The 26,091-nt window shown below is 42.4% G+C and overlaps 1 protein-coding gene across 1 annotated transcript in view; it reads right to left on the reverse strand.

The window, feature by feature from the left end:
• LOC123285430 (lysosomal dipeptide transporter MFSD1-like) overlaps nucleotides 1–24,686 on the reverse strand; it is a 37,797-nt gene extending 13,111 nt beyond the window's left edge. Inside the window, exons 1-11 of the mRNA XM_070511415.1 lie at nucleotides 24,480–24,686; nucleotides 22,636–22,688; nucleotides 21,607–21,719; nucleotides 20,073–20,115; nucleotides 19,575–19,642; nucleotides 17,898–18,010; nucleotides 12,661–12,759; nucleotides 12,094–12,205; nucleotides 10,897–10,953; nucleotides 10,404–10,560; nucleotides 9,045–9,142 (exon numbers count right to left, since the gene is read on the reverse strand). Coding sequence (XP_070367516.1) covers nucleotides 9,045–9,142; nucleotides 10,404–10,560; nucleotides 10,897–10,953; nucleotides 12,094–12,205; nucleotides 12,661–12,759; nucleotides 17,898–18,010; nucleotides 19,575–19,642; nucleotides 20,073–20,115; nucleotides 21,607–21,719; nucleotides 22,636–22,688; nucleotides 24,480–24,612 — 1,046 coding nt within the window. The 5' untranslated portion in view covers nucleotides 24,613–24,686. The remainder of the gene's footprint in view (nucleotides 1–9,044; nucleotides 9,143–10,403; nucleotides 10,561–10,896; nucleotides 10,954–12,093; nucleotides 12,206–12,660; nucleotides 12,760–17,897; nucleotides 18,011–19,574; nucleotides 19,643–20,072; nucleotides 20,116–21,606; nucleotides 21,720–22,635; nucleotides 22,689–24,479) is intronic.
• Between the last annotated feature and the right edge of the window lie 1,405 nt (nucleotides 24,687–26,091).

The following is a 26,091-nucleotide window of genomic DNA, read 5'->3' on the forward strand; positions in this document are numbered from 1 at the left end:
TATACTGTGATCTGTTTATGTCTTTTCCTGTTAATGGACATTTCAGTGTTTTCATGTTTTGGAACTATAAACAATGTTACTATGGATATTATTGTCCACTTCCTTGTATACACATGCAACAGTTTTTTAGTATATCTTTGTAGGAGTGGAATTATTAGGTGATACGATATGCACACCTTAAACTTTACTAGATATTACTAAATTGTTCTCCAAATTGGGTTCACCAATTTACATTCCCATCAGTAGCGCATTGTACTGAGTGTTCTTGAACTTCACAGCTGGAAAGAAAGCTTATATTTCATAGACTAGTGATTCTTTTTTCTTTTTCTTTTAAAGGATTCCATATGCCTTTCCTTCTTTCTTTCCCTTTCTTTGTTCCTCTTTCTCTTTCTCTCCTATTCTCCCCGCCCCCCCAACATCTGTTACAGTCTTCCTCCTTTTGCTTGAGGAAGAATGTCTCTGAGCTAACATCTGTGCCAGTCTTCTTTTTTTTGTATGTTGGATGCCACCACAGCATGGTCCACTGAGCAGTATGCCGGTCCATGCCCAGATCTGAACCCACGAACCCTGGGTCACCAAAACGGAGTGCATGAACCCAACCACAACACCATCGGGCTGGCCCCCAACCAGCGCTTCTTAACAGGGACAAGGTGGTATGTGATGTATGAGAATCACCTCCCGAAGTACACCCCTTTCCCTCCCTTTGTTTCTCACTGGGTTTTGACCCCTTGGTGTGTATGTGCTGTTGGTACTGGGAATTGGGAAATGTCATTATAGAAAGTCTTACTTTGGTGAGCCTTACTTGCTCTTTGAGAACCTTCAAATTAGTGGCTAATTGATTTAATGGCTTATTACCATCCCTAAAGACATTGTAACCACTCATTTTCATTTGTTTTGTTTGTTGGTAATTCTGCCCAATCTTAATCATTTGTGTTTTCTTTATTTCTGCAGTTTAAAAAACTGAAATGTATTAGAATCCTTGGCTTCAGTATTATTGCCATATACTGTCTGAAGCAGTGGATTGCAGTTTTCATATGTAACCTTAAAAAAATTTTTAAGCTGGCATTTTAAAGGCAGGAACATTTTAATATAACAAAACTATAATAAATAGTTTCTCTGGTAAATTTTAGTTTAAAACTGCAGCTAAGAGTCCTGGAAGAGGTTTGCTAGGTTAGTTTTGATTCATCCATCTGTTTTCCAGCTTCCAAAATTTTGTTGTTTTTGTCTTCTCTTTTCATTATATTTGTAGCTTGCCCTCTTTGTTTTTAATCCCATTACATTCTAGAAGCATTTTGGGAGAGTACAAAACGACATACGTCTTCAATGTGCCTTCTTTTAACAGTACTGGTGTTATTATTGAAGGAGCCCTTACCATGAGTCACGCACTGCACCAAATACATTATCTATGTAATTTTATTGAGTCCCCTTGATAGCTCTGGGAGTAAAGAGGCAAAGGTGCAATCAGACGTGAGGTTTTCTGGTTGCAAAGCCTGCATCCTTCCCACTATACCATAGAGCCTCCAGACTTTTTTTTATAATTTGGAAAAGATTCATAATACCATGTGTAAGTGTTTGCTTTTTGTACTTTTTTGTAACAATGTTAATTACAAGCTATTTAAGATTGAGGAGAAATCACCCAACATAATTGTCATTCTTTTGAAATCTTTTCCTTTTAGTTTCTCTTTCTAAAAGCTGACTTCTTGGCAAATCATCAAAAAAGATATTCTTTGTATGAAGAAATTAGTGCTCTTTTAATGAAAATATGAAGTCATCCCAGGATTCTGGTTCTAAAGAAGACCTCAAGAACTCAAGAATGGTATCATCTGAATAAACTGAAATATTTCTTATCTTCCCTCATCTTTGCTCCTTTAATTATTGCTGTTCCTTACAGGATACCTGCTATGATTACAGTGCTCACAGGAAAAAGCTTCTAAGGATATTTTATATATATATTAGAATAAATATACATATAATTTATATATGTGTTTATGTATAACGTGTGTTGGTCCACAAATTTTGGTTTGTGCATTTAGTATTTAATGTAATGCCCTTGTCCTTAGGGTCTTTAAAAGTCTCTGTCTTTTTAAAAAACTGCCTATTTATTGTCCATAAATAAACTTCCTTCCTAACTTTATTGAGCATCATAGTAGTAATTATCCAAGCAGCAATATAGATGGGAAGGCATATTTCAATTTGAAATGCTGTCAGGTAGAAATTCCCCTACTGCAAGTGATAATTTATGTAGTCCCAGGATGGTGGAAATGTGTTAGTAGTAATGAGCACTAGTGTGCACCCAGATCTAAGAATGTTGCAAGTGGTTAAGATGACCACAGACCTGTTGCTACAATTATTTAACAAATAGCTAAAATATCTACTATGTTTAGGGCACTATCCCAGGCCCAGGAGATAAAATTGAGTGCTAAATTAAAGAAAGTTGAAGTAGAATATTGAGAAGGAAGAATTTTTTAACAAGGACTGTGTTTTGTTCTTCTGGTTTTTTTTGTGTCTTTTGAGGAAGATTAGCCTTGAGCTAACTACTGCCAATCCTCCTCTTTTTGCTGAGGAAGCCTGGCCCTGAGCTAACATCCATGCCCATCTTCCTCTACTTTATACGTGGGACGCCTACCACAGCATGGCTTGCCACACGGTGCCATGTCTGCACCTGGGATCTGAACCAGTGAACCTCAGGCCGCTGAGAAGCGGAACGTGTGCACTTAACCGCTGTGCCACCGGGCTGGCCCCAACAAGGACTATGTTGAAGGAAGGTAACATGAGATCAGAAAGTGAAAAGCACACAAACAAAAACTATGAGACAAAAGGAATATGAAAAATGAATCTTAGAAGACAAAGAAAATTAAAGTCACTACTCATAACAATAAGATGGAACTGTCTTTTCCTATCTCAAGAGTGAAACAAGCCTGATTTACATAAATTTGTATGCATAATTTGTACAGGCACTGGACACCTGGAAGGTTGCCAGCATAGCCTTTGGTGAGACAAAGTTCAGGGGAGTCTGAATTACAGGAAACCAGTTAGTGGTGTTGTCTGTTCTTTATCTAGTTGCTTACTTCCTTGGTTTTTCTTAATGTTCTTGATTACAGAGGGCTAGAGTAGTGAGGGAGGTTTAAAAAATAGCTGATGTGTGATATATTAGTATGAAGTAATGTTAAGGCTCTTAATCTGTTGTGCAAATGAATAAACGATTATACATTTTATCTTCATATATAATTATTCCTCTTTGTAATGTTTATCATTCATTCTCTATATTTACAACATCGTTGTTAGTATAGATAAGACCAGTGGTAGTTAGTGTAACACTAATACTAACTCCTCTCGTTTCTTCAACATTTACTATGTGCTGGGTCCTCTGCTAAGCACTTTTCATATGCAGCAGCCTATGAGGTCAGCATATTAGTACCTCGCCCCCGTGCACCGACGGATGATGGAAGTCTGGCGCACAGAGGTTAAGTGATTTAAGTTCCTGTAGCTACTAGGCTACCTGGGATTTAAGTTCAGCAGTCTGACGTGGACCCCTTGATAACTGTGCTCTCCAGTACAGATGACCAGGTCTGATTTACTCTAAAGTTGGTTTATTTGAATCATTGAAGACATAATATCCAGAGACCAGAAGAACTCTCACTTTTATTATGCAGTTCATATCTAGACATAAAGTTCTCGTTGAGTTTCAGAAAGAGTTACTTACCAGTGCTTGTTGAAGTACTGAATCATGACATGGATGGTGTTTTGAAGGCATGATTTAGCACTGTTTGAGTGTGATTAGGGCAGGGAGTTCCCTTGTAAGGGAAAGGTCATGGGCTGGAATCCTGTGGGTGTCAGTTAGCTTGCTCACCCTATGGCCAAAGCCTGCCCTTTTAACTCTAGCTCTCCCCCAACAAAAAGGGGCATGTGGGTATAAGGGGTGCCAGATGTGAGGATGTAGATGGGCCAGTGCCCATCCGTCACTAGGATGATGGCCAAAAATCAAAGCTCTGTCACTGAAAGCCTCAGTGAAAAAATAGATATTTTTATATATAATATATACAAATATTTTTATTTACTTGAAAATATATTTGTTCATATAAGATGACAAGATGAGACATATATATATATATATATATATATATATATTTAGTCTCATATTTTTATACTCTCCTTTCTGTTTTGGGCCATATTTTATTTTCTTTTAACCTAGACTTATTTTCAAAATTCCCCCTTTTGGGGTCTCTAAACCTCCATATTTTAACTTTCCGTAAGTAGGACCTAGGACAGTGCCATAAGCATAGTAATGGCTCAAATGGTTAAACTATGTAGCAGAAAAATCTTGTGGTCACCTCAGCCATTTGTAACATTTTGTATCCCGATGTAGGCTGGCTTTCCTTATTCTTGACATATCTTTATGGGAATATCAACAAAAGATAGGTAGAAAGATTGATAGAGAGGCCCTTGTAATGGAGTAGTTTTCTATTTGTTAACATTTCCGAGTTGAAATGAGAGCATCTGGGAACCTAAAGTAGGAACTTAAGTCAAAAATCTGTCAATAATAATACTATTATTAATATTAATACATTGATAATTATTGATATAAATTTTAGGTTGAACCATATGAAATTGCCAATATTGAACCATTTTGACCTATGAAAATGGCTGCTTTTGTGGTTTAAACTAAAATGCTGGTAGCAGCTCCCTCATATTGATTGCTATGTGCCAGGACTGTGCTCCCTGATTTCGTGCAGAACTGCATCCTCCAACCTCATGAGGCACATAAAATTACTTCCCCCATTTTACAGACAGTAGAACAGCTTAGGGAAGTTAAGTAACTTTTCCGTAGTCATTTAGAGCAACACTTTAATGTTTACACTGTTATTTTCCTTGCGATGCTCACTGAGTCAGTAGAACATGATGAGATGAGAAGGAAGATAAGAATGTTTTACTGTTAGTACAGCTCTGACACTTTTGAACCAGTGTCAGCTCTGAGGCGTTTTTAGCCAGTGGTGTTGTGAAGTAATTGTATCATCAGTTAGCAGAGAAATGCACAAAGGCTTTAGCTTCTGTTTGGCTCTGGCTGATCTTTGTGAACCCTCAGCACTCGTCCTCAATAAGTGCTGTAAATCAGGGCAGGGTACAGCAGCTTCTGCCATATGAGCAGGGTTTATTATTACTTCTCATTCTGGTTGCCTTTGCCAACCTTCCACTTTTCTAGGTGAGAGCTTGCCTTTCTGCTTAGACTTTTGAAATGCAGCTGCTCCTAACTGCCCAGCTGATCTGCATCACTTTCTGCCTAGTCTTTTGCTGTCTGCTGGACCCTGTGTGTGAGGGGATGCTTAGTCTTGCCCCTCCTGGTTCGGCCCGCTACCCTTGCCTGGACTTGACTGTAGAATTCCATTGTTTTCAGACATGGCCTCACTGCGGGTAAAAGCAGTAGTCTTGCCTCTGAGCTGAGTCTTAGGATGGACGTGGGAATGCACAGGCATTTAGATGTCTTAACCGTAACCACTGAAAGAATGTGATGAACTGCGGCTTCGGCTTTATCGTGGCTTTTGGTCCATGGCTCAGACCATGGTTTGGGGTCTATTTTAGACCCTAGCTTAATGATGCTATTTGCTGTAACATTTTCTTTTTTTTCCCCACTTCTTTTTCTCCCCAAATCCCGCTAGGACATAGTTATATATTCTAGTTGTGAGTGCCGCTGGTTGTGCTATGTGGGATGCTACCTCAGCATGGCCTGATGAGTGGTGCCATGTCCGCGCCCAGGATCCAAACCAGCGAAACCCTGGGCCACTGAAGCAGAATGCGTGAACTTAACCACTCGGCCACGGGGTTAACTTTTTCCATCATTAGAGCCCATTAGGACAGTTGGTAAATTGAGTATAGTAAATGAAGTAAAATGTTTTGTGAAATTAATGAATATAGAGGTATATTAATAGCAACAACAAAAAAGTCACACTTGACTACTGAGTATTATAGATGAGTTTCTTTTTCTTTCTTTCTTTCTTTTTTTTTTTTTTGAGGAAGATTAGCCCTGATCTAACATCCGCTGCCAATCCTACTCTTTTTGCTGAGGAAGACTAGCCTTGAGCTAACATCTGTGTCCATCTTCCTCTACTTTATATGTGGGACGCCTGCCACAGCATGGTTTGACATGTGGTGCATAGCTCTGTACCTGGGATCTGAACTGGCAAACCCCAGGCTGCTGAAGTGGAACGTGTCAACTTAACAGCCGCACCACTGGGCTGGCCCCTATAGATGAGTTTCTTTGGCAGTTTTACATATTAATTGCTAAAAATATGTCAGCGCCTTTCACATGATTAACTTACCAGGTGCAGATGAATTCCTTCCTTCATAGAACCATTATTCAGCCTATTTAGATTTATTCTATTTTTTGTCTCAAAGTTCATTTTTAAGGTAACATGATCTTGGAGTAGGGAATGAAGCAAATTTTGGAAATATTATCTCATGATACTACTCAGCCTAGTTTTTCTTATTGCAAAGTACTGTCTTAAAAAAATGTATATTTACAACACTTACTGAAACAGGTTTATTGGATAATGGCAACAGTGCTTGGGTTGAAAACAGCAATGCAAAATTTGACTTAGTTTTCTCACTCTCAGGAATTTTCATTAGATCCCCTGTACAGCATTATCAGCTATAAATAGAGATCAGCTAATTTGATAAAGAGGCTGTAGGTCTGCAGATAATTGAACAAATATATCATGGTTTAAAAAAGCTCACATGAGATGACAGTAATAGTGAATAGGACAGAGGAGAGAAAAGAAGGGGGAAAAAGAAAAATAGGAAGGAACAATGATGGATTTGTGTGCAAGAAAATACAGTGCCAATACTGACCTACTTAACACGCTTTCTCACTAGGAGGCCATCGTTCTTTCTCAAACTCTTTTTGCTTGGCTGCTTTCCTTCCCCGTTTAGAAGGAGGACAGTCCCTCTCTCTCCCCCTCTTGTCCTTTGGCCAGAAGCTAATGTTGTGGGGGAAGTAATGGAATTTTGCATCTGCAAATGTGGTCAGCCTCTGCAAGGGCTGGCTTCCAGAAGAAATCCTCTTATCCTCTGAGATACTTTTACATTGGCTGATTTTTTTAATCTTAATGTTTAAAATAGGCTTCTTTAGATAGATGAGTAATATTTCTTCTTGTTTCTCTCTCCCTTTATGCCCTTTTGGGGGTATGCATGTCTTGATATACATAATGCCTACGGGGAAAGTGTTTTGGTATAAGGTGTGTGTATGCGTGTGCTAAATTCCAAGGGTAGGAGTGGCAGGACTGGGGAGAATATGTGCATACTGTGGTATCCAGAAAGACTTCTACTTTTAAAAGAGACACTTGGAGAGTTAGGACAGAAAGTATAAAAATATGTGGCCAAATCACAATGCCCGACAGAGGGCTGGCTGTTAGATGGTGTGTTCACACAGGCCTCTGCACTCCATCCAAGTGACTAATCACTTAATGTCATTAGTGTAGATTAAGGTGTGTAGAAACCATGTGGGTTAGTGGGTTGGTACTTCTTGATGCTGTGAAAGTACAGGGTTTAAGTATCTCTACAAATAGCAGACAACAGGATACTTTGGACCTTGACTAGCAGATACCAAGCTGCTTTACCTATACACATGTGTATTCCGTGTCTTGCTTGACCATATTTGCCAAACCTTACATGACACATGCTGTAGGTAGGGATGTGCTTATGGGGACAGCGCGATAAAGTATTTAGAATTGGGACTATCCCATAGAATTCATACATTCTGCATGCATTCAACAAGTACTTACAGAATGCCTACTATATGTCAGGCATCATTATGGGTGCTAGGGTTGCAGCGGTGATAAAATAAGAAAAATCCCTCATGCTCTAGAGGGGGCAAGAGACAATAAATAGATAAATAAGTAAAAAAGTAGGGTAGGTCAGATAGCGATGGGTACTAGGGAGGAAACAAAGCATATAGAAGGGGGCTAGCAATTGTTGCTGGGGTGTGTAGGAATTGCAATTTGGTAGGGAGTGAGCCATATTCCTCCCTGGGACGTGTGGTCCTCGTAGTACCTATGTGCTCTGCCCAACCACAGCTCTTAAGTCTCCTGCATTATTTCCCTTAGATTCCCCAACCTGCTCCACCTCAAGAAAAGAGAACTTTTCAGCATATAGAGGTAGATAGAACGAGTACAAATTAAATCAAAGCACAACACCCCAAACTCCTTTTGTTTATGGTATAATTAGCTAAAATAACCAAATAACAAATATCCAGATACCCAGAGAGAGATGTCTGGCAGGTTGTTAAAAAAAATTGCTCTTAATCTGAACATTTGAGTCTGAATCTTTGTAGCTCCAATAGGATTGTCATTCTTAGCTTGATTAAGGAGACCAGTGATTAGAGGGAAGCAATATTTCCAGGCCAGGGATCTCACACAGTATGGCTGATGAGTGGAGTAGGTCCACACCCAGGATCTGAACCCACAAACCCCGGGCCACCGAGGCGGAGTGAATGGAACTTTAACCACTGGGCCATGGGGCCGGGCCCCTATGACAAAGTTTAATTTATAACTTAGGCACAGTAAGAGATTAACAACAGTAACCAATAATAAAGTTGGCTTTGCGGCCATTATTAAGTAAAATAAAGAACTACTTGAACACAGGCACCGCAACATCTCAGCAGTCAGCCTGATAACTGAGACGGCTACTAAGTGACTAAAGGGGGTGGCGCATACAGCATGGACACATTGGACAAAGGGATGATGCACGTCCCAGACAGGACAGAGCGGGATAGCACCAGATTTCATCATGCTACTCAGAACAGGGTGCACTTTAGAATTTATGATGTGTTTATTTCTGCAATTTTCCATTTAGTATTTTCAGATCGCAGCTGACCGTGAGTAACCAAAACTGCGGCAAGCAAAACCAGAGATAAGGGGAGACTACTGTATTTTCAGGGTCAGAGTTATCCCAGAAGCCTGAAGATGAGCAGATTCAGGAGACCTGGAGTTCCATATGATAGTTAAATCGATACAGCAGAAAGACATCACATGACCCACGGTGCAAATACTTACAAGCCATACGCAGTTCCCAGCTGATGTTCAGGAACTACAAATGCCACCATTGGCCACAACGCACAGGCAAGTAATGAATAAGAGATTCCCAGCAGACACTACAGAAAGCAACATGGAAAAAGCTAAAAGTCTTATATGAACCAAAAGTAAACTTCCTTTGATGCAGATGAGCAAGAGTAACATAATAACTAATATACAAATACTCATGCAAATGTTATTGCAATTAGGCTAAAACTCAAATTTAACAGAAAAAAGTCCTGGCCCTAACAATATGTCTCTAGTGACAAAATACACACACACTGTTTTAACCATTTTATATTATATGCATATATATATATATATATATATATAACTAGCTGGGCCGAAGGTGCAGTCAATGACCAAGCAAGAAAATAAAACTAATTTGCCAAAAGTTATTACCAATGTTTCAGGCAGGTTAATTATCCAGTATTTATTAGGAATTACAAATTAAACCATCAAGACAACATCACACCAACAGTCCATTATCTTACCTCTGGGTCATCAACACCCAAATGGAAAGCAGGGCAGAGAACCAACAACCACCACTGGTTGTTAAACATCACCTAACGCTGACTTTTCCTTCAACTAAAAAAGAAACCTTATGATTAAGGTTAAAATAAGATCGTTTACACCTGTCAGATTGGCAAAGATTAAAATAATGCCAATGTCCAACACAGGCAAGGACACTAAAAACAGACACATTCATATGTTACTGGCAAAGTTTAAATGGGTGGACAGTTATTGGAGTTGTTCACAGTATCTATCAAGATGTCACATGTGCAAAGCCTCTGCTACAGCGTTTCCGCTTCTAGGAATCTGTCCTCCAGAATTCTCACCAAGTGCACAAATAAATATACAGGGAAGAAATGCAGCACTTCAGCCTGTGGTCTTAGAAATGACATTCTGAAGAACAATAACACAAACTTGATGAATTCACTATCACTTCTGACCTACTAAGAGTCAAAAACAAAAGAATTCAAAACCATGGATATTGGGCCGACGGCTTTTTTTGGTCACCTATGATGGAATTATTTCTTTTAATGAAATACAAAAAACAAAAATTAAACTAACAAGCATTTGGCTTTTATAAGACTACTTTATTTCAAATTCTATTTCAGCATTAAGATCACTCTGTTAAATAAGACAAATGAAAAGACAAGTACCTTATGCGTGAATATTAATACTGATACTCTGAAAATGTTTTGCAGAAACTGAAATCAAGTTATCGTTCTCTGCACTGTCATAAGCACTCCATCGGAGGAGCTGACTGTGCCTCCGGACATGCACGCAGAGTCCTGGCTGAAGCCCCAAGCCCCCAGGTGCTCATGGAGACATTACCATAGCAATCCAAGGGTTCCACAGCGTCAAGGCCAGCATCATGTGGGAAGCAAGAGTGGCTGCCACTGCACACAGGACCCAAACAATGTTCCTTCCTGTTTTATCCACCAGGAGCCCAAATACTGGGGACATGGGAGCTGATATGACATAGACAACACTGTCCAGAGAACATAAAAGATATTTAATAAAACATGTCACAGCTAAAAAAAAAAAATGCACAAAGTCCCTAAAACCATCAGGCAAAGCAAATCCTAGCTCATTAATTTAACATTAGTCTAAAACGGTCATCAGTAAACAGAAATATGAAGAGCGGTGCAAGACTTCTTCGGTTTTCCATTAATGCACAGATGGCCACTCAGGCTTCAAGTCCCACCAGAGTCTTGGCCTCACAGTGGATGTTACATCACATAAGTCTTTTTTGTCTCAAACAACTGGCTATAATTAAAGATCCAGGCTATGCACACAATAAGCACTTAGAGAATTAATGAAATACCTGTTAATTGCACTTGCTGCCTCAGATGAAAATCCAAACTTCTCTATAACGAAAACTCTAAAATAAAGAGAGAGAGAAATAAACACTTTAGAGAGAACTGCTGTTTTTAAAAAATAAAGGCAAAATAAAGCTGAATAAAAATAACTAGGCCTTCTTGATACTGTTTTCCTACCTTATTTGATATTCACCTTCAAGCAATCAGCTAAAGGTTTAGTGTTTATATAAAAACTTCAACTAAATAAAATATACTGATGCCTAGTTTTTCTCCCTTTTACATATACAGCAAACAGTACAAATTTTTCAGAAAACCAAACGTATTACTACCAGAAATTGCGACTGCTTCTTTCCCTCAAAAGCAGCACTGAATAGGTTCCTCCCTAAATAACAGATGGGGGCTTGTTTCAAATTATTTAAAACAACAGCCTGAATTTAAAGCTTATAATTACAAGACGCATCCTCACAAACACACTCTCACACTGCTCTGTTTAAGCAGCTGCCAATGAAAAAGCAGAGAGAGGGAGAAGATAAAGCAAAGAAGAATTTGCGTTGAACCCTGAATTTGAGTCTGGAGGAACCACAGTCCTAGCAAATGCAAGTGTGCCCAGTCACCGTGAGACAACACGACATCTCCATTCTCAATCAGAGGATTCCTAACCAGGGAATAAAAGGGAAGTGAAAAAGAATACACATCCAAAATCAAGTATTAAAATAAATCTACATTATAAATCAAAACTGTTATTAGGTATCTCTTCAAAAGAATAATAAAAGTATTAAACCAATACTAGGGGACAGCCCAGTGGCATAGTGGTTAAGTTCGCACGTTCTGCTTCGGCGGCCTGGGGTGCTCTGGTTTGGATCCCAGGTGTGGACATGGCACCACTTGGCATGGCATGCTGTGGTAGGCGTTCCACATATAAAGAGAGGAAGATGGACACGGATGTTAGCTCAGGGCCAGGCTTCCTTATCAAAAAAGAGGAGGACTGGCAGTAGTTAGCTCAGGGCTACTCTTCCAAAAAAAAAACCAATAGTAAACCTTAAGCTAAGAAAATCAGCTGTATCCCAGATGTAAAACAATTCCTGTGTAAATATAAATTATAACCAGAGAAGAAAGATCTACAGCTAAAAACAATTACATTTCTGTGATTGAGCTGTGATTATAATTTAACCAACAAAGATGGAATGCTAGAGAATACTCACTTCCCAAGCCCAATGAAAGGGAACACGGCAACGTAATAGGAGACGCAGATGATAAATATGAGCCACAGGGGTAAGGAGAAGTCCTTCACATCAGTTAACTTAATAACTTCACCTGGGAGAAGGAAGGGAGGCGGGTGTGGGCGTGACCGTCCACATCTATGTCAAGAAGATTTTTCTTTTATCATGTGATTAACATTTGCATTCAGTTTTAAAAAATACTATTCTCAGTAAATTACTGGAAATAGTTTGCGGGATAACTTAAAAAGACATTAGAAAAAGCAAAACCTAAGACTGATACCTACTTCCTGCTCCCTTTCAGGAACACCCATCATTTTGCAAATATACAAAGTACAATCAAGAATGTAAATTATGCCACAAACACTTAAGGAGAAAGAAAATGTAACCAAAAATTTAGACAAGTGGAAACAGATTTGGAAATAAAAGACACAAGACATGTACTAAGCCTCACTACGTTTATAACACTGCACTAGGAACTTATCTCATTGTAAATTATCTCAAAAAGAACATAATTCCCCAAAGCCCCACTTTTCTTGCATTTATACTTACCTGTTTTTCCTTGTTCTTTATGAAGGATTCTTTCTACTCTCTGATCCAAGTAAGCAAGGGCCAAGGCACAGATTAGGGAAAGGACACACGTTATACCCCCTATAACAAAAACAGAGAGATTTTTTAAAGAGAACTAGACTGAAGGTTCCTGAAAAGGTGCACACTGCGCTGACAGAGAAGACCTGCATTCGGATGCCCGTGAAAGCTCAGTGACAGACAGGACTGACAGGGAGGATGTGCATACGGACAGCACTCAACTGGCCACTCAACTGGCTGTCAGCAGTTGCCTTACTGCAGCGTTACCTACCAGGCGGCTGGAGAGGAGAGGGCAAGACCAGAACACACCAGTCTAGTCTGCAACGCAGAATATAGACTCAGGAAAGCTGATAACCAGCTAGCAAATCAGTCGTAATTTCTGAACTCAGTCTGCGCACCAATTATTGATGGATGCCAGGAAACAAATTCCAAAGGCAAAGTCCGGTGCTGGGATACCTCAGCCTCCTTCTCATTCTTTCCCACAGTCTGCAACCCCTGCTCCCAGCCCCTGGCAGCCCAAGGGGCCCGCCTCCCTGCAGCACGGCTCGCTCAGGCTCTCTTTCCCTGGGTATTCAGCATGACTCTCGAATGCTCATCTCACAGTAAAGTAAAGCAGGAGAAAAAGGGAATAAAGTTTACACTTACAAAGAATTTTAAAAAGAAGCTTAGTAAAATAAATGAATCCCTAATTGGCTGACATACTATGTGAGTCCACTTGAAAAAGTGCTGAAGTGAGAGTCAGCAGACACAGGTTCCACTTCGGGCACTCACAAGCTGAGTGGTATGGAGAGAGACCCCTCTCTGGGCTGCAGCCTCCCCGTCTGTAAATAAGAGGCTTTGACTTGATGACAACATAGGGCTTTTCTGGCTCTAAAATTCTTTAAAACTCTCAAATTCTCCATGGTAGAGGGAACTAGAAGGAATCCAGAAGAGCCTTTCAGAGGAAGGAAGAGGTTTTAAGTAAGGCAAAGAACGTGACAGGAGGGCTCTCTAGAGACAGCGTGCCAGTGTGGCACTGCCTCTCCACTGCCCTCTTTGACCAGGCTGTCCCAAGGAATTCTAAGGGAGGCAAGAGGGCACCGGACATTCCCCGACACCCCACAGGCCTCTGCAAGCAACCACCTGTACACCACGGGGCTCGCCAGACAGCATGCTGCTCAGAGAAAAGGCACGGGAGGTGAACCCAGAGGGCCTCACACCCAGCAATTGGCACAGCAGAGCCTCCGCTGAGAGAACCTGAGGCCAGAAGGGACCCAGAGAGCTTTGGTCAAACACCTGTATTTTACAGAAAAGAAAAATGAGGCACTTCCTTGTCCAAATGACGGAACCAGTTAGAGCCAGGACCAGAGCCCAGGCTCCAGCAGGTTTCTTGCCTTATCACATCACCCTTGATCCCGTAACATCTAAGCTCTACAGGCGTCCTAACCGAATGTCATCAGAAGGAAGCAATCTTCCTTCTGCCACAGACCACCAAGGAACACCTCACGGGCATAAGTTCCCGGACTGTCGTCAGAGTTTTCACACACCTCTCCCCTCTGCTCACCACGACAACACTGAGGTAGATGAGGTGGGAAAAGATCCTCCAATGTAAGAAGTGGAAATAAAAGTACAAATGGGGTTGGACCAGCCTAGTGGCATAGTGGTTAAGTTTGCATGCTTCGCTACAGCAGCCCAGGTTCACGAGTTCAGATTTGTCAACATAATTAATTTAAAGTAACAAATTACAAAGGAAAATCAAAGGGTGAAGTTTCAAGCCCCAACTAAGACTTGAATAATAAGAAAAATGAGAAGTACACGACCTGAAGGTGTAATGAACACAGTTCAAGCATCTAAACTCCAACAAACTGACAGCTCAGGCAAAGAGAACAGTCACAGAGAAGGAACGCCAGAGCCTCTGTGACCGTCCTGAGGACGCGCAGGGACAGGAGAAGTGCAGAAACATGACTGCGTCTACCCCGCAGCTCTGTGATGGGATCCTCTGGTCCCCGCATCTCACAAGGACCCTAAACACACAAGGCAGAGTAAGCAGAGCCACCCTGGCTGCCCGGGCTCGGCTCACCCCACCGCCTCCTCAGGTCTCCCCACCACTCCAACAGCCCCACCCGCCTCCTAGAAGCCCGAGATTCCTTTCTAAAAACTGAGGGCGCCTCAGGACGCCTCAGGACACAGCTGAACGGACAACAACTGATTTGTGGTCACACAGAAAAGAAGCTGAAGATCTCTAGTAGTCACGATGATGTCACTGAGAATGAGTCTTGCTCAACTGATCCTAGCTCCTTCTCTAAGGAGTTACTAGACGACAAGATCAACAAATTGCCAGGCATATCTTGACTTGCACAAGATGCATTAATGAAGTACTCAGAATATTATTTAGATAATATGGGAATAACACTTAGAAATTGTGGATAAAATTTAGAAAATATGGGAAACCACACTAGTTATCAAAGAATTACAAGTTAAAATAATATTTAGGTGTTTCCTATCAAATTGATGAAATGACTTTTTTTAAAGTAATAATAGCCTGCACTGTCAAAGCTATAATAAAAAGGATTCTCTCATATCCCATGGATGGGGATTTGAACGTCTCTGAGAGGATAATGTGGAAATATGTGTCAACAGTCCTAAGAAACCCTCATAAACCCTCTGACTCAAAAATAATTCCATGCCTAGCAAGCTAGCCTCAGGAAACAAGCAGAGATGCAGACAGGTTTTATAGAGTGTCACACAACAGTGCCATTTATAACAGCGAAAAATTAAAAAGAACCCACAGGTACAAAAATATAGGAATGTTATATATGTAACATACATAGGTGTTAAATATTTCGAACAATAAAATATTACGTTAAAAACTTCTTGTACTGGATTTCTTCTTACCTAAAATATGTTACAAGCATCTTCATGCCATTTATTAGTCTTGGAAAGCTTGATTTTTTTTTCTCTTTCTTTTTTTTTTATTGAGTTATTGATAGGTTACAATCTTGTGAAATTTCAATTGTACATTAATGTTTGTCAGTCATGTTGTAGGTGCACCACTTCACCCTTTGTGCCCACCCCCCACCCCACCTTTCCCCTGGTATCCACTAAACTGTTCTTGATCCATAGTTTTAAATTCCTCCTATGAGTGGAGTCATACACAGATTATCTTTCTCTTGCTGGCTTATTTCACTTAACATAATTCTCTCAAGGTCCATCCATGTTATTGCAAATGGAATGATTTTGTTCTGTTTTGCAGCTGAGTAGTATTCCATTGTATATATGTACCACATCTTCTTTATCCATTCGTCTGTTGATGGGCACTTAGGTTGCTTCCACGTCTTGGCTATTGTAAACAGTGCTGCAATAAACATTGGGGTGCACAGGACTTTTGGGATTGCTGACTTCAGGCTCTTTGGATAAATACCCAGTAGTGGGATGGCTGGATCGTATGGTAGTTCTATTTTTAGTTTTTTGAGGAATCTCCATACTGTTTTCCATAGTGGCTGCACCAGTTTGCATTCCCACCAGCAGTGTGTGAGGGTTCCTTTTTCTCCGCAACCTCTCCAACATTTGTTGCTATTAGTTTTAGATATTTTTGTCATTCTAACGGGTATAAGGTGATATCTTAGTGTAGTTTTGATTTGCATTTCCCTGATGATCAGCGATGATGAGCATCTTTTCATGTGCCTATTGGCCATCAGTATATCTTCTTTGGAGAAATGTCTGTTCATGTCTCCGGCCCATTTTTTGATTGGGTTGTTTGATGTTTTGTGATTGAGTTGTGAGAGTTCTTTATATATTAAGGATATTAAGCCTTTGTCAGATATATGACTTGGAAATATTTTTTCCCAGTTAGTGGGTTGTTTTTTTGTTTCAATCCTGTTTTCATTTGCCTTGAAGAAGCTCTTTAATCTGATGAAGTCCCATTTGTTTATTCTTTCTATTGTTTCCCTTCTCTGAGAAGGCATGGTGTCCGAAAAGATCCTTTTAATATTGATGTCAAAGAGTGTACTGCCTACGTTTTCTTCCAGAAGCCTTATGGTTTCAGGTCTCACCTTTAGGTCTTTAATTCATTTTCAGTTTATTTTGGTGAATGGTGAAAAAGAATGGTCAATTTTCATTCTTTTACATGTGGCTTTCCAGTTTTCCCAGCACCATTTGTTGAAAAGACTTTCTTTTCTCCATTGTATGCCCTCAGCTCCTTTGTCAAAGATAAGCTGTCCATAGATGTGTGGTTTTATTTCTGGCCTTTCAATTTTGTTCCATTGATCTGTGCACCTGTTTTTGTACCAGTACCATGCTGTTTTGATTACTGTAGCTTTATAGTATGTTTTGAAGTCAGGGATTGTGATGCCTCCCGTTTTGTTCTTTTTTCTCAGGATTTGGAAAGCTTGATTTTTAATGGTAAGGATTTTTTTAAAAACCTCTATTCATAGGAGTTTATGAAGAGAAAACCTAAAGGGGTTTGGGACGGTCAGAACACCCTACAGGTTGCATTAATAAAAGCATAATGTTGTTCTCCTGGGTGCCATCTTTCAGACCAAACCTAAAACACCATGATCCTTTCCAGGGTGCAAATGCCGGGAGCAGTGGCCACCCGTGCTCAGTCCAGAGAGGTGTGAGCACCACGGTCAAGCACCTGAAACCAACATCATGCGGCTTAGACAAACACAGAAAATGAGCATGTCTGACCAAGAACTTAAGAGCTGCCTTAGTAAGCAAAGTGCTGGCGCACAGCAGAGGAAATGAACATTAACCAGAGGACAAAGTCAGAGCCGTCCATCACGCTACTCGCGCAGGCGGCCTTCACCTCTGTGTGAGGCTGAGCTCTACGAAGTTAGCGGGAGAAGGTGGGCCGCCCATCACAGCGAGCTTCCAATCACCGCAAACGGCACGCAGAGCCTGGGGGAGCGTACGTGAAGACTTTCACAGCAGCAATGCCGAAATGGGGAAAGAAATCAGACAACAAAACCTGTAAGATCCCTCCCACTGCGCCGGTTCTCTGAACTAATGAATGCAAATGCGCAATTAGCCATTTTAGTCTGTACCCCAAGTTAAATACAGTTAGAAATGCCTTAATTAAAGTAAGGTAAATGCTATACTATGGTCTAGAGAAAAATATTAAAAATCAGTACCTAATGTATCATATGCAATTGAAATTTTTAAGAGATAATCACAACATTCAATCTTTTGCTTGCTGTTGGGCTTCATTAGGTTTATCATACTTACAATTCTAGCCATGCTAAGCTGGAGTCCAAACACCAAGTTTAATTCTTTGCCTTTAAACCAACTCACAGCATATGTATTCTGGGCAACTGCTAAGGACTCCCCACCAATCCTAAAAATGAAGAAAGGAAGAAAAGTCACAGCTTTTCACGGTCAGCAATGCAGCAGGTTTAAAATTTTGACACCCCTCTAATCAAAGGTCTATGCCCCTCCCCTGCATCCAGCTGGGCTTGTGATGGCTTCAACGAACAGAACATGGCGGGGCAGCACTGTGTGACACCAAGGCCGGGTCATAAAAGGTGACATCTGCCTTTTCACTCCAACATTCACACTTGGAGCCCTGAGCCACCTCGTAAGAAGTCCACCCTGAGCCTGCCACGCTAAGAGAAAGCCGAGCCACAGAAAGAGTCCACGTTTAGGTGCTGCGGCCCGCAGTGCTCGTCTTCATGTCATCCCAGCCCAGGCACCAAACATGACAGTCAACGAGCTTTCAGATGATTCCAGCCCCTAGCCTTCCACAAATCTCTCCAGCTGGGGCTCCAGACATCAGCTGCACAGATAAGCAGCCCCTGCTGTACCCTGAACCCAGGAATCCAAATTCCTGACCCACAAAGCCCACACACACAAGCTAACGGTGGTTCTAAACTGCTAAGTGTTGGGGAATTTGACATGCCGCAGTGATACCCACGACAGGCAATAAAAGGAGTCTGAGTTCCACATCACCATCTATGCTATATAAAACGTTCACGTGGGGAGAGTGGTCCATACTTTATGGAAGCACAGATATTCCGTCTTTTCAGGCCGATACCCTCCATGTTCAACATTCTCCTACCGCCCGGGTTTTAACTTTCCTTCTGTAAGTTCTACATATTGATCATCCCCTGCTCCAGGCCTTGAGTTAGGCGTTTCCTCTCCTCCGTATCCTAACACTGAGCCCTCCTCACCACTCTGTCCTGGTCCAAAGACATCTCCTGTCTCCTCTACTAACCCAAATCTTACACTGATGTCAGGCCCACTTGGTCCATGAGGCCACTTCCAACGACACTTCCATCTCTGAATCCCTTTCATATTTTTATGTACATTTTATTATTTCTCTCTCACTTAGAGCACTTTTTGGGGTATCTCACATATGGCTACATGTCTCTGGTACCTGTGCAAAGCTTGAATAAGTTACGTCATCTGTGTCCCTCAGGGCAGGAAGCCCAAGGCTGGACTCAGAATGGGCTCACTGAACAACACGAAATTCATGAGGGGCAATCGGTCTACTGGTTGCTCATTCAAGATGCTTGACAGCGTCCAAAAGGACCTGTGCCTCACCCACTAAGACAGAGCAAAATCTTCCTGAGTCACCAGCCTAGAAATCGATGGTCTGTAGTTTTCTAAACGAGGTTTAAACCAGAGTCTTCAACACAACAGCAAACACGCAGGAGACTGTCATTCCTGGGGAAGCATTTAATATTCAAGTCCCACACAGTCAACCATGCTCACTCAACATCGCTGCTTACTTTAAAGGAAAATTAAGACAACTAATGAATAGCCTTATTTATATGTAGCTAGATTTCAAGGATACGAAGTAATTCTCCAAAAGAGACAAGTTTTTGTAAATGTTTAATAAACTGATAGATGAACACTAAAACAATAATATATTAGAATAAATGAAATTATGCATAACTTACCCAAACACAAATCTTCCAAATTCCATCAGCCAAAAGGCATTAAAGATTCCACCCAGAGCAAACACCACCTAAAATGCAGAATCAGTGCAAAAATAAACTCAAGGTATGCAAGAGAAATAGCAACTTACGATGCGTCACAACTTCCACAACAGTGGTAATGTTCCTTCTCAGTGAATGTCACTGCTAGTCTGTCTCGAGGCTTAACACGGCCTTGTGGTATGCTGCACAGGCACACACGGACCCTGCTTAACATGGCCTTGTGGTATGCTGCACAAGCACACACGGACCCTGCTTAACACGGCCTTGTGGTATGCTGCACGGGTGCACACGGACCCTGCTTAACACGGCCTTGTGGAATGCTGCACGGGCACGCACGGACTCTGCTTACTTAAGTAGGCATTCATTAAACATATCTTTGCTGGTGGAGTTAGACAAGAACTCAAAAGTCACTGCCACATAATGTCAACGAATGACAGTGAATGTTTAGGCCTTTTTTACCTGCCCAGTGCAAACAAAGCAGCTAAAAATAATGGTGCCCCATCTGAGAGAGAGAGAGAGAGAGAGTAAATTAAAAGGATGTTACCAAGTCCTTCAGTAAAAATTCACTTTGGTTTTCTTTGACCCCTCCGCATTCCCTCCAAGGAAAGAAAATGAGGTGCTGGTCTGCCCCTAAAGTGAGCAGCTTTCCTAGGCTGAATGCTAATCTACACAAGTCTTGACTTCTAAGGGGATTCTAGAGCCTTCAGTAATGGCATATGATGATTTAAGCTACTATCACCTCTTAAAAAAACCTACTAAATAATCTTTAAGAAATTTCCAGGGTTCCAATTTAAAAAGAGACATTATAAAATTTCTATTAAGTTTAGGATTCATTCCAAGGAATTCTAAATTAAGTGGTTACAATTCTTGATAACTAAAAACTATTTTTAAAAGGACAAATACCAACCATGTTAACACAACCAGAAATCTGCCTCTAACGTTGCACACTTTGAATATCTGATTAATGTTTCCCCAGAGTGACAGCATCCGGCATTAGAAGAGTCCTTAGAGATGTGGGGAGTAAACCGTCTTCAGAAACTCAAACCCCTCTCAAGATCCTGGTGAAATGGCCATACCACATTTCACTGAATGCTCTCCAGCACTAGAAACTCACCGTGGTCCCAAGGCAATTCACGGCCCCTGCTCTCAACCCGACCAAGCAAAGTCTTCATCGTACTAAGTGGAATCTGTCCCCGTGAAGTTTCAAGCTAATTCTATCCCTATACACCAAGTGAAATAAATTTAATTCCTCCTTTAACTCTTCAAAATGTTTAAAAGTTAGTCCCCAAATCTAAACACTTACAGTTTCTTCAATTCTTTTCCACCAGACATGGCTGGAAAACTCGTCATTTTGCCCTCTGCCTTCTGAAAACATTCCCAGTCTACATTCCTCTTAACGACACACTGACACCACACACAATCACAAGGACGAAAAGTGGCAGAGCTCACAGTGCTACTCCTTCCTCAGCATCTAACAGAAGCGGTCACAAAAAGTTCCATGTCCAAAGAAAGGCAGAAAGAGAAAATTTCTCTGGGGCTGGAAGAGGCCGATACTAGGCACGTGCAAACCCTGAACCTCCACCTCTCTCAGTCCTCACGACCACCTCGTCAGGCAGGAATTACCGTCCATATTCACCGATAAGGAAACTGAAGCTCAGGAAGCTACAACAGCTCCGAGGAGCTGGGAAGTTGAGCAAGTGGGAACAATGGGATTCAGACCCTGGGGTGCCTGCTTCCAAGTGAGGGCATAATTTACCTTTAGAGAACTGAGTTACCTTATTCCGGGAGCAGCATTTACTCATCCCAACCTTAACTGAAACACCAAGTTTCAAAAACCAATTCCAGAGACAAAAAAATCATAAAAAAAATAATAAAGCAGATTATCATAATCAATATAGCGTTTATTCAGTTCTTTTTAGAAATACCTTAATCTAGTTCTGTGTTTTCCTAATAATCAGATTTTACCCATAGGTGAGATTTTTTTCAAGCTTACCGTATTCCAAACACTCGGTCTATCAAAAAGCCACCAAAGAAACACAAAACTACATTGGGCCAAGAATACCAGGCATAGAGCAGCATGAATTTCGTGGTATTCACCTGCATATCCTATATGGAAAGAAAATAAAACTATTTTTTTCCAAACAGTTAAGTTTAGCAACTAACAATGACAACATTCTTTCTGTGTAGGGTAGGAGTTTCTTCATCATTTGTGCTCACTAAGTGCTCTGAGAATCTCCTGAGGGCCATGGCCCCACCTGGGAACCCTGGGAAGCCCCTGAGTCCACATGCCATTTCAGAGGCTTTGTGGAGTCCAGGATCAATCAGATCCCCCACTACAGGAGCACCTCCATCTGCATCTGCCTGTGTCTTCTCTATTCTTACTCCCCATAGACTACCTGTACTGGGGCTCCCCCCACATGGAAAAGGGGAATCCTAGCCTATTCCTACCCGCTCCCAACTTCTTCTTTTTTCCCTTTCATTCTAGAATGTGAAGGACCAATCCATGCATTTCTCCCTGCCCAAAAGCAAAAAACTTAGAAAGAAAAAAACTATCTAAATACAGGAGAAACTTTAAACATCAAACATAATTTTTTAAAACCAGACTAAAATACTGATATAAACAATACTCTGCAATCAGTACCCACATTTAATAAATGAAATAACAAAAACTTATTTAAGAGAGCAAAAGGCTATCTTACCAAATCATCTGTCATTCAGATAATAACAATGCAAGAGTGAAATGCAGCAAAATCTGCTAATATTTTTTGGCAATATTGTAGAAACAGCACTTTATTTATCTAAGGTGTGAAACGACATCAAGTCACCAGTGCCGTAAATGAATTCCTTGTGGCCAGTCATTCCAACTCAAGAACACTCCTTGCTGCACAGATCTGATGGCCAGAGATGTCAACACAGATTCATCAGACTGTTTCAGACTAGGCAACGTGCGATGGGACGACGCCTCCACAGCTAAACCTGCTCCAGAGTCAACGAAAGGAACAAAGGTGAAAAAGCAACTTACCCGCTTAAACTGACTCTGAAGCGCAGCAGGATTATCATAGCAAAAATAGCTGCCTAGAAAAAGGAAGAGCAAATCGTTTACAGTAATACTACTACCCACACACAAGTCTCAAGTTGCAATTACTACTCAAATGGTGATTTTAAATGTTTACATTAGGCTCTCGGGGCCTGACACCAGGGAAACATTTTGGACCACTTCCTTGTCCGCTAATATTTTCCAGGTTGTAGCCAAACACAAGGAAAGAAAACATGCCCGATGGTTTACAAATCATTAGTGAGGAAATACTGGGAACCTGGACGAAGTTAACCAACAACTAACTGTTCTTCCACTTGACTTGCATCATGCTGCATAACGTCTATTATTAGCATCCTCACAAAGCAGCTATACTTCCCCCTTATTTAAAGCTAGCAAAACACAAACGCTAAACATTTCACGGACACTCTCCTAGCAAAGGTACCTGAAGTCATCACTTATTTTGAGAGCAGAAAAATGGAGTTTAACTACTGTGACTAAACCAATATTTGAAACAAGAGTTGTAATTCTACAAATAGAACACTCAAGACCAAATAATTTAGCGAAGACACCACCAAGAATGAAGAAATGAAGAGAAAAAAGAGGTCTAAAGGATTAAATTGAAACATAATAATAATGTCTGCTGGGGAGTAAGAAAGAAGTGGAGAGAGGTATGACATTCACGCACTCAGATTTATTTCTAAAGCAATATAACTGACAGATTTTTGCAGGCCACAAGATAATACCGCCTCCATTTCTCCATTAACTCTCTCTAGAGTACATATCAGAAGCTACTGGTTCAAAACAAAGAAAAGCGTCACTAGAAAAGTATGAATCTGGTGTCTGAAACCCAGGCAGATAACTATAATTTACCAAAAATAATCTGCCTGCTGCTGTAGCGGCAATCTTAAGTGTTTTGTGTTGTTCTTGTTTTTTGTTCCTAAACCTAGAAATTTGTGATTCCTGTTTTAATCGTCATAAGAGATACCAATGTCATATTTTAAGGTTAATGGATGGGCATGATCTTCCACAAAGGGGGCAGGGGGACAGAGAGAGCCGCCAAGAAACTAAAGCTCAAAGCATCCTTCATCCCTACTTATATATTCCATCACCAGCATAAAGTTATCACCATAGTATTTCTAAACCTACTGATTACACTGGTTCCAGTGAGCCCCCTGAAAAACTCGTTATTTTGACACCAAATACTGACATTAGCATGTCGCTGAAACACAGGCAGATGTTTTAAAATTATCTCAGGAAACTGCCTTCATAGTCATCAGATTTTGTAACCGAAACCAAACACCGCCAAGCCTACCACAAGTCCAATCCAGAAAGATTGCTTCACAGTGGAGGAAAGGCAGAGGACACATCTACCCACTGAAGCCATCAGACAGACAGACTCCTACATTTCCCCAAGGAGGGTGACACACCTATGAAGGACTACCAAATTATTCATTCAAAAAAGAGGAGGAGACAGTTAAACTTTCCTGAATTCCTTCGGAACAAAGTGTCCTGAGAGAGGAACCTTGCCCATTCAGGGGCTCCTTCACGTCTACGGCCCCGGGCCCGAGCTGCTAGCCTCTAGGACTTCCTGGAGAGCAAAGGCGCGGGACAAACGCGCCCGGCTCGGTCCCCTGCCCCCACCTTCGGGACGCCGCTAGCTAGCACGTCCAAGGGTCGGGTGGGGTCGCGAAGGGAAAGGAAGGGAGCCCAGGAGCCGCAGCCAGAAGCTGCACGACGGCCGCGTAGCCGCGGGCGCTCGGCGCGGCCCTCGCGCTCCCGGGGAGCCGCGAATGCCCGGCTGCCAGCCCCCGGCCCGGCCGCCGGCTCACCGAAGCCCAGGAAGCACATCAGCAGCAGCACCAGCAGCCGGTGCGCCAGGCGGCCGGGGTCGCAGAGGGCCGGCAGCGCGCTGGGCGCGCCGGGGCCGCCCGCCAGCAGCGCCCGCGCCTCCTCCTCCTCCATCGAGCCGGCCGGGCACCGACGAGCGACAGCGGCCGGCCCAGGGCGGAGTGCGGTCACAGGGCGGCGCGGCGCACGTGACGCCACGGGGGTCACGCGGGGCTACGCTCACGTGGGTGGCCGTGGGCACGTGGTGGGCGGGGCCGGGCCGGCCCGCAGCTGGCCGGGGCGGGCTGCGGGGCGGGGCTCCGCCGGGAGCGGAGCGGGCTCGGGTCCCGCCCCCGCGCGGTGCGGGGCGTCAGGACACGGGCACGCGCGCCGCCTGCTCCTGCGCAGCCCCTTGGGGTCCTGGGCCGCACTGGGTTGAGCGCCGTCCCTACGCGTGCCGGGTGCTCGGACCTCGGAGGGTTCACGGTTTAGATGGAGACGTCGACAGGAACTGATCCTTTAAAAACAGTTTGATGAATGGATGAATGTGGCGAGAACAGCGGCTGAAATAAGCACCGAATTCTATAGAAATGGCTGGGAAAGGGGGAACAGGTGCTCAGTTTAGCCAGCCTTGGGGGCGGGGGTGGGGAGTGCTGGAGCTCCCTGAATTTGATATCTAAACCAGGTTAGTTAAAATGAGCCAGTCATGGTGCCTCGTTAAGAGGGAGGGCCCTTCAGAGGGGATGGTAGGAGGGATAATAAAGATGCAGGCCTAAAACAGAGCTGGATGTGCGCGTGTTTGTATTGATCTGGGAAGGAGAGAGCAGAAACTCCAAACAGAACACTCTAAAGAGAGTTGAAACACTAAACCTGTTCCGTGAGGAGCCATGCACGGATTTCCAGCAGGGTAGCAAAAATGCAACATTGGTATTTTTAAAAATTCAGTTTGGCCACGCAAGCCGATCTCCCGCTTTCTGGGTGCACCCAGGCTTTGCCAACATCATTTTGAGAGTGACAAGGCTGGAGGTTGGATAACCGTAAGGATTATTAGCAATTAGGAAGATAAGAGGTGGCAAGGGCCTGTGCTGAGGAAATAGGGATGGAGCAAAGGCGGCACAACAAGATTATAGGAAGTGAGACGGAAATGACTTTCTGAATAATAGTAGATGAGGTCTGAAAGAAAGGAAGGACTTGAAAATGTGCCCCAGGTTTTGTTACCTACCCTGATATCAGTTTACCCACATTAAACCCCGCATATATGGGGTTAAAACCAAAACACTCATTCCCTGCTTACTCTCTGGCTTCCTGGCTCCAGAATCCACTATCCTCCATGGAGACAGTCACTGCCAAGGACAAGCCCCTGGATTCATTATCTCCTCCCGGCAAAGAGATACCGGCTGGTGGGAAACCTGCTGACCAGCAAGGTCCTGGGCTCCCTCCTCTCTGCAGGTGTCTCAAGGCCAAAGACAGGCACCGGGAAAGCTCCAACCAGCAAGGCCATATGCTCCCCCTCCCCTACCTAAAACCCCAAATAAAAGCCCTTCCCTTTAGCTTTTCGGGGAGTTTGGGATTTCAGTGTTAGCTGCCCTCTCTCCTTGCTCAGTGCTGTGCAAA

The sequence above is a fragment of the Equus asinus genome, chromosome 5, assembly GCF_041296235.1.
Source record: "Equus asinus isolate D_3611 breed Donkey chromosome 5, EquAss-T2T_v2, whole genome shotgun sequence".
NCBI classification, from domain to species: Eukaryota; Metazoa; Chordata; class Mammalia; order Perissodactyla; family Equidae; genus Equus; species Equus asinus.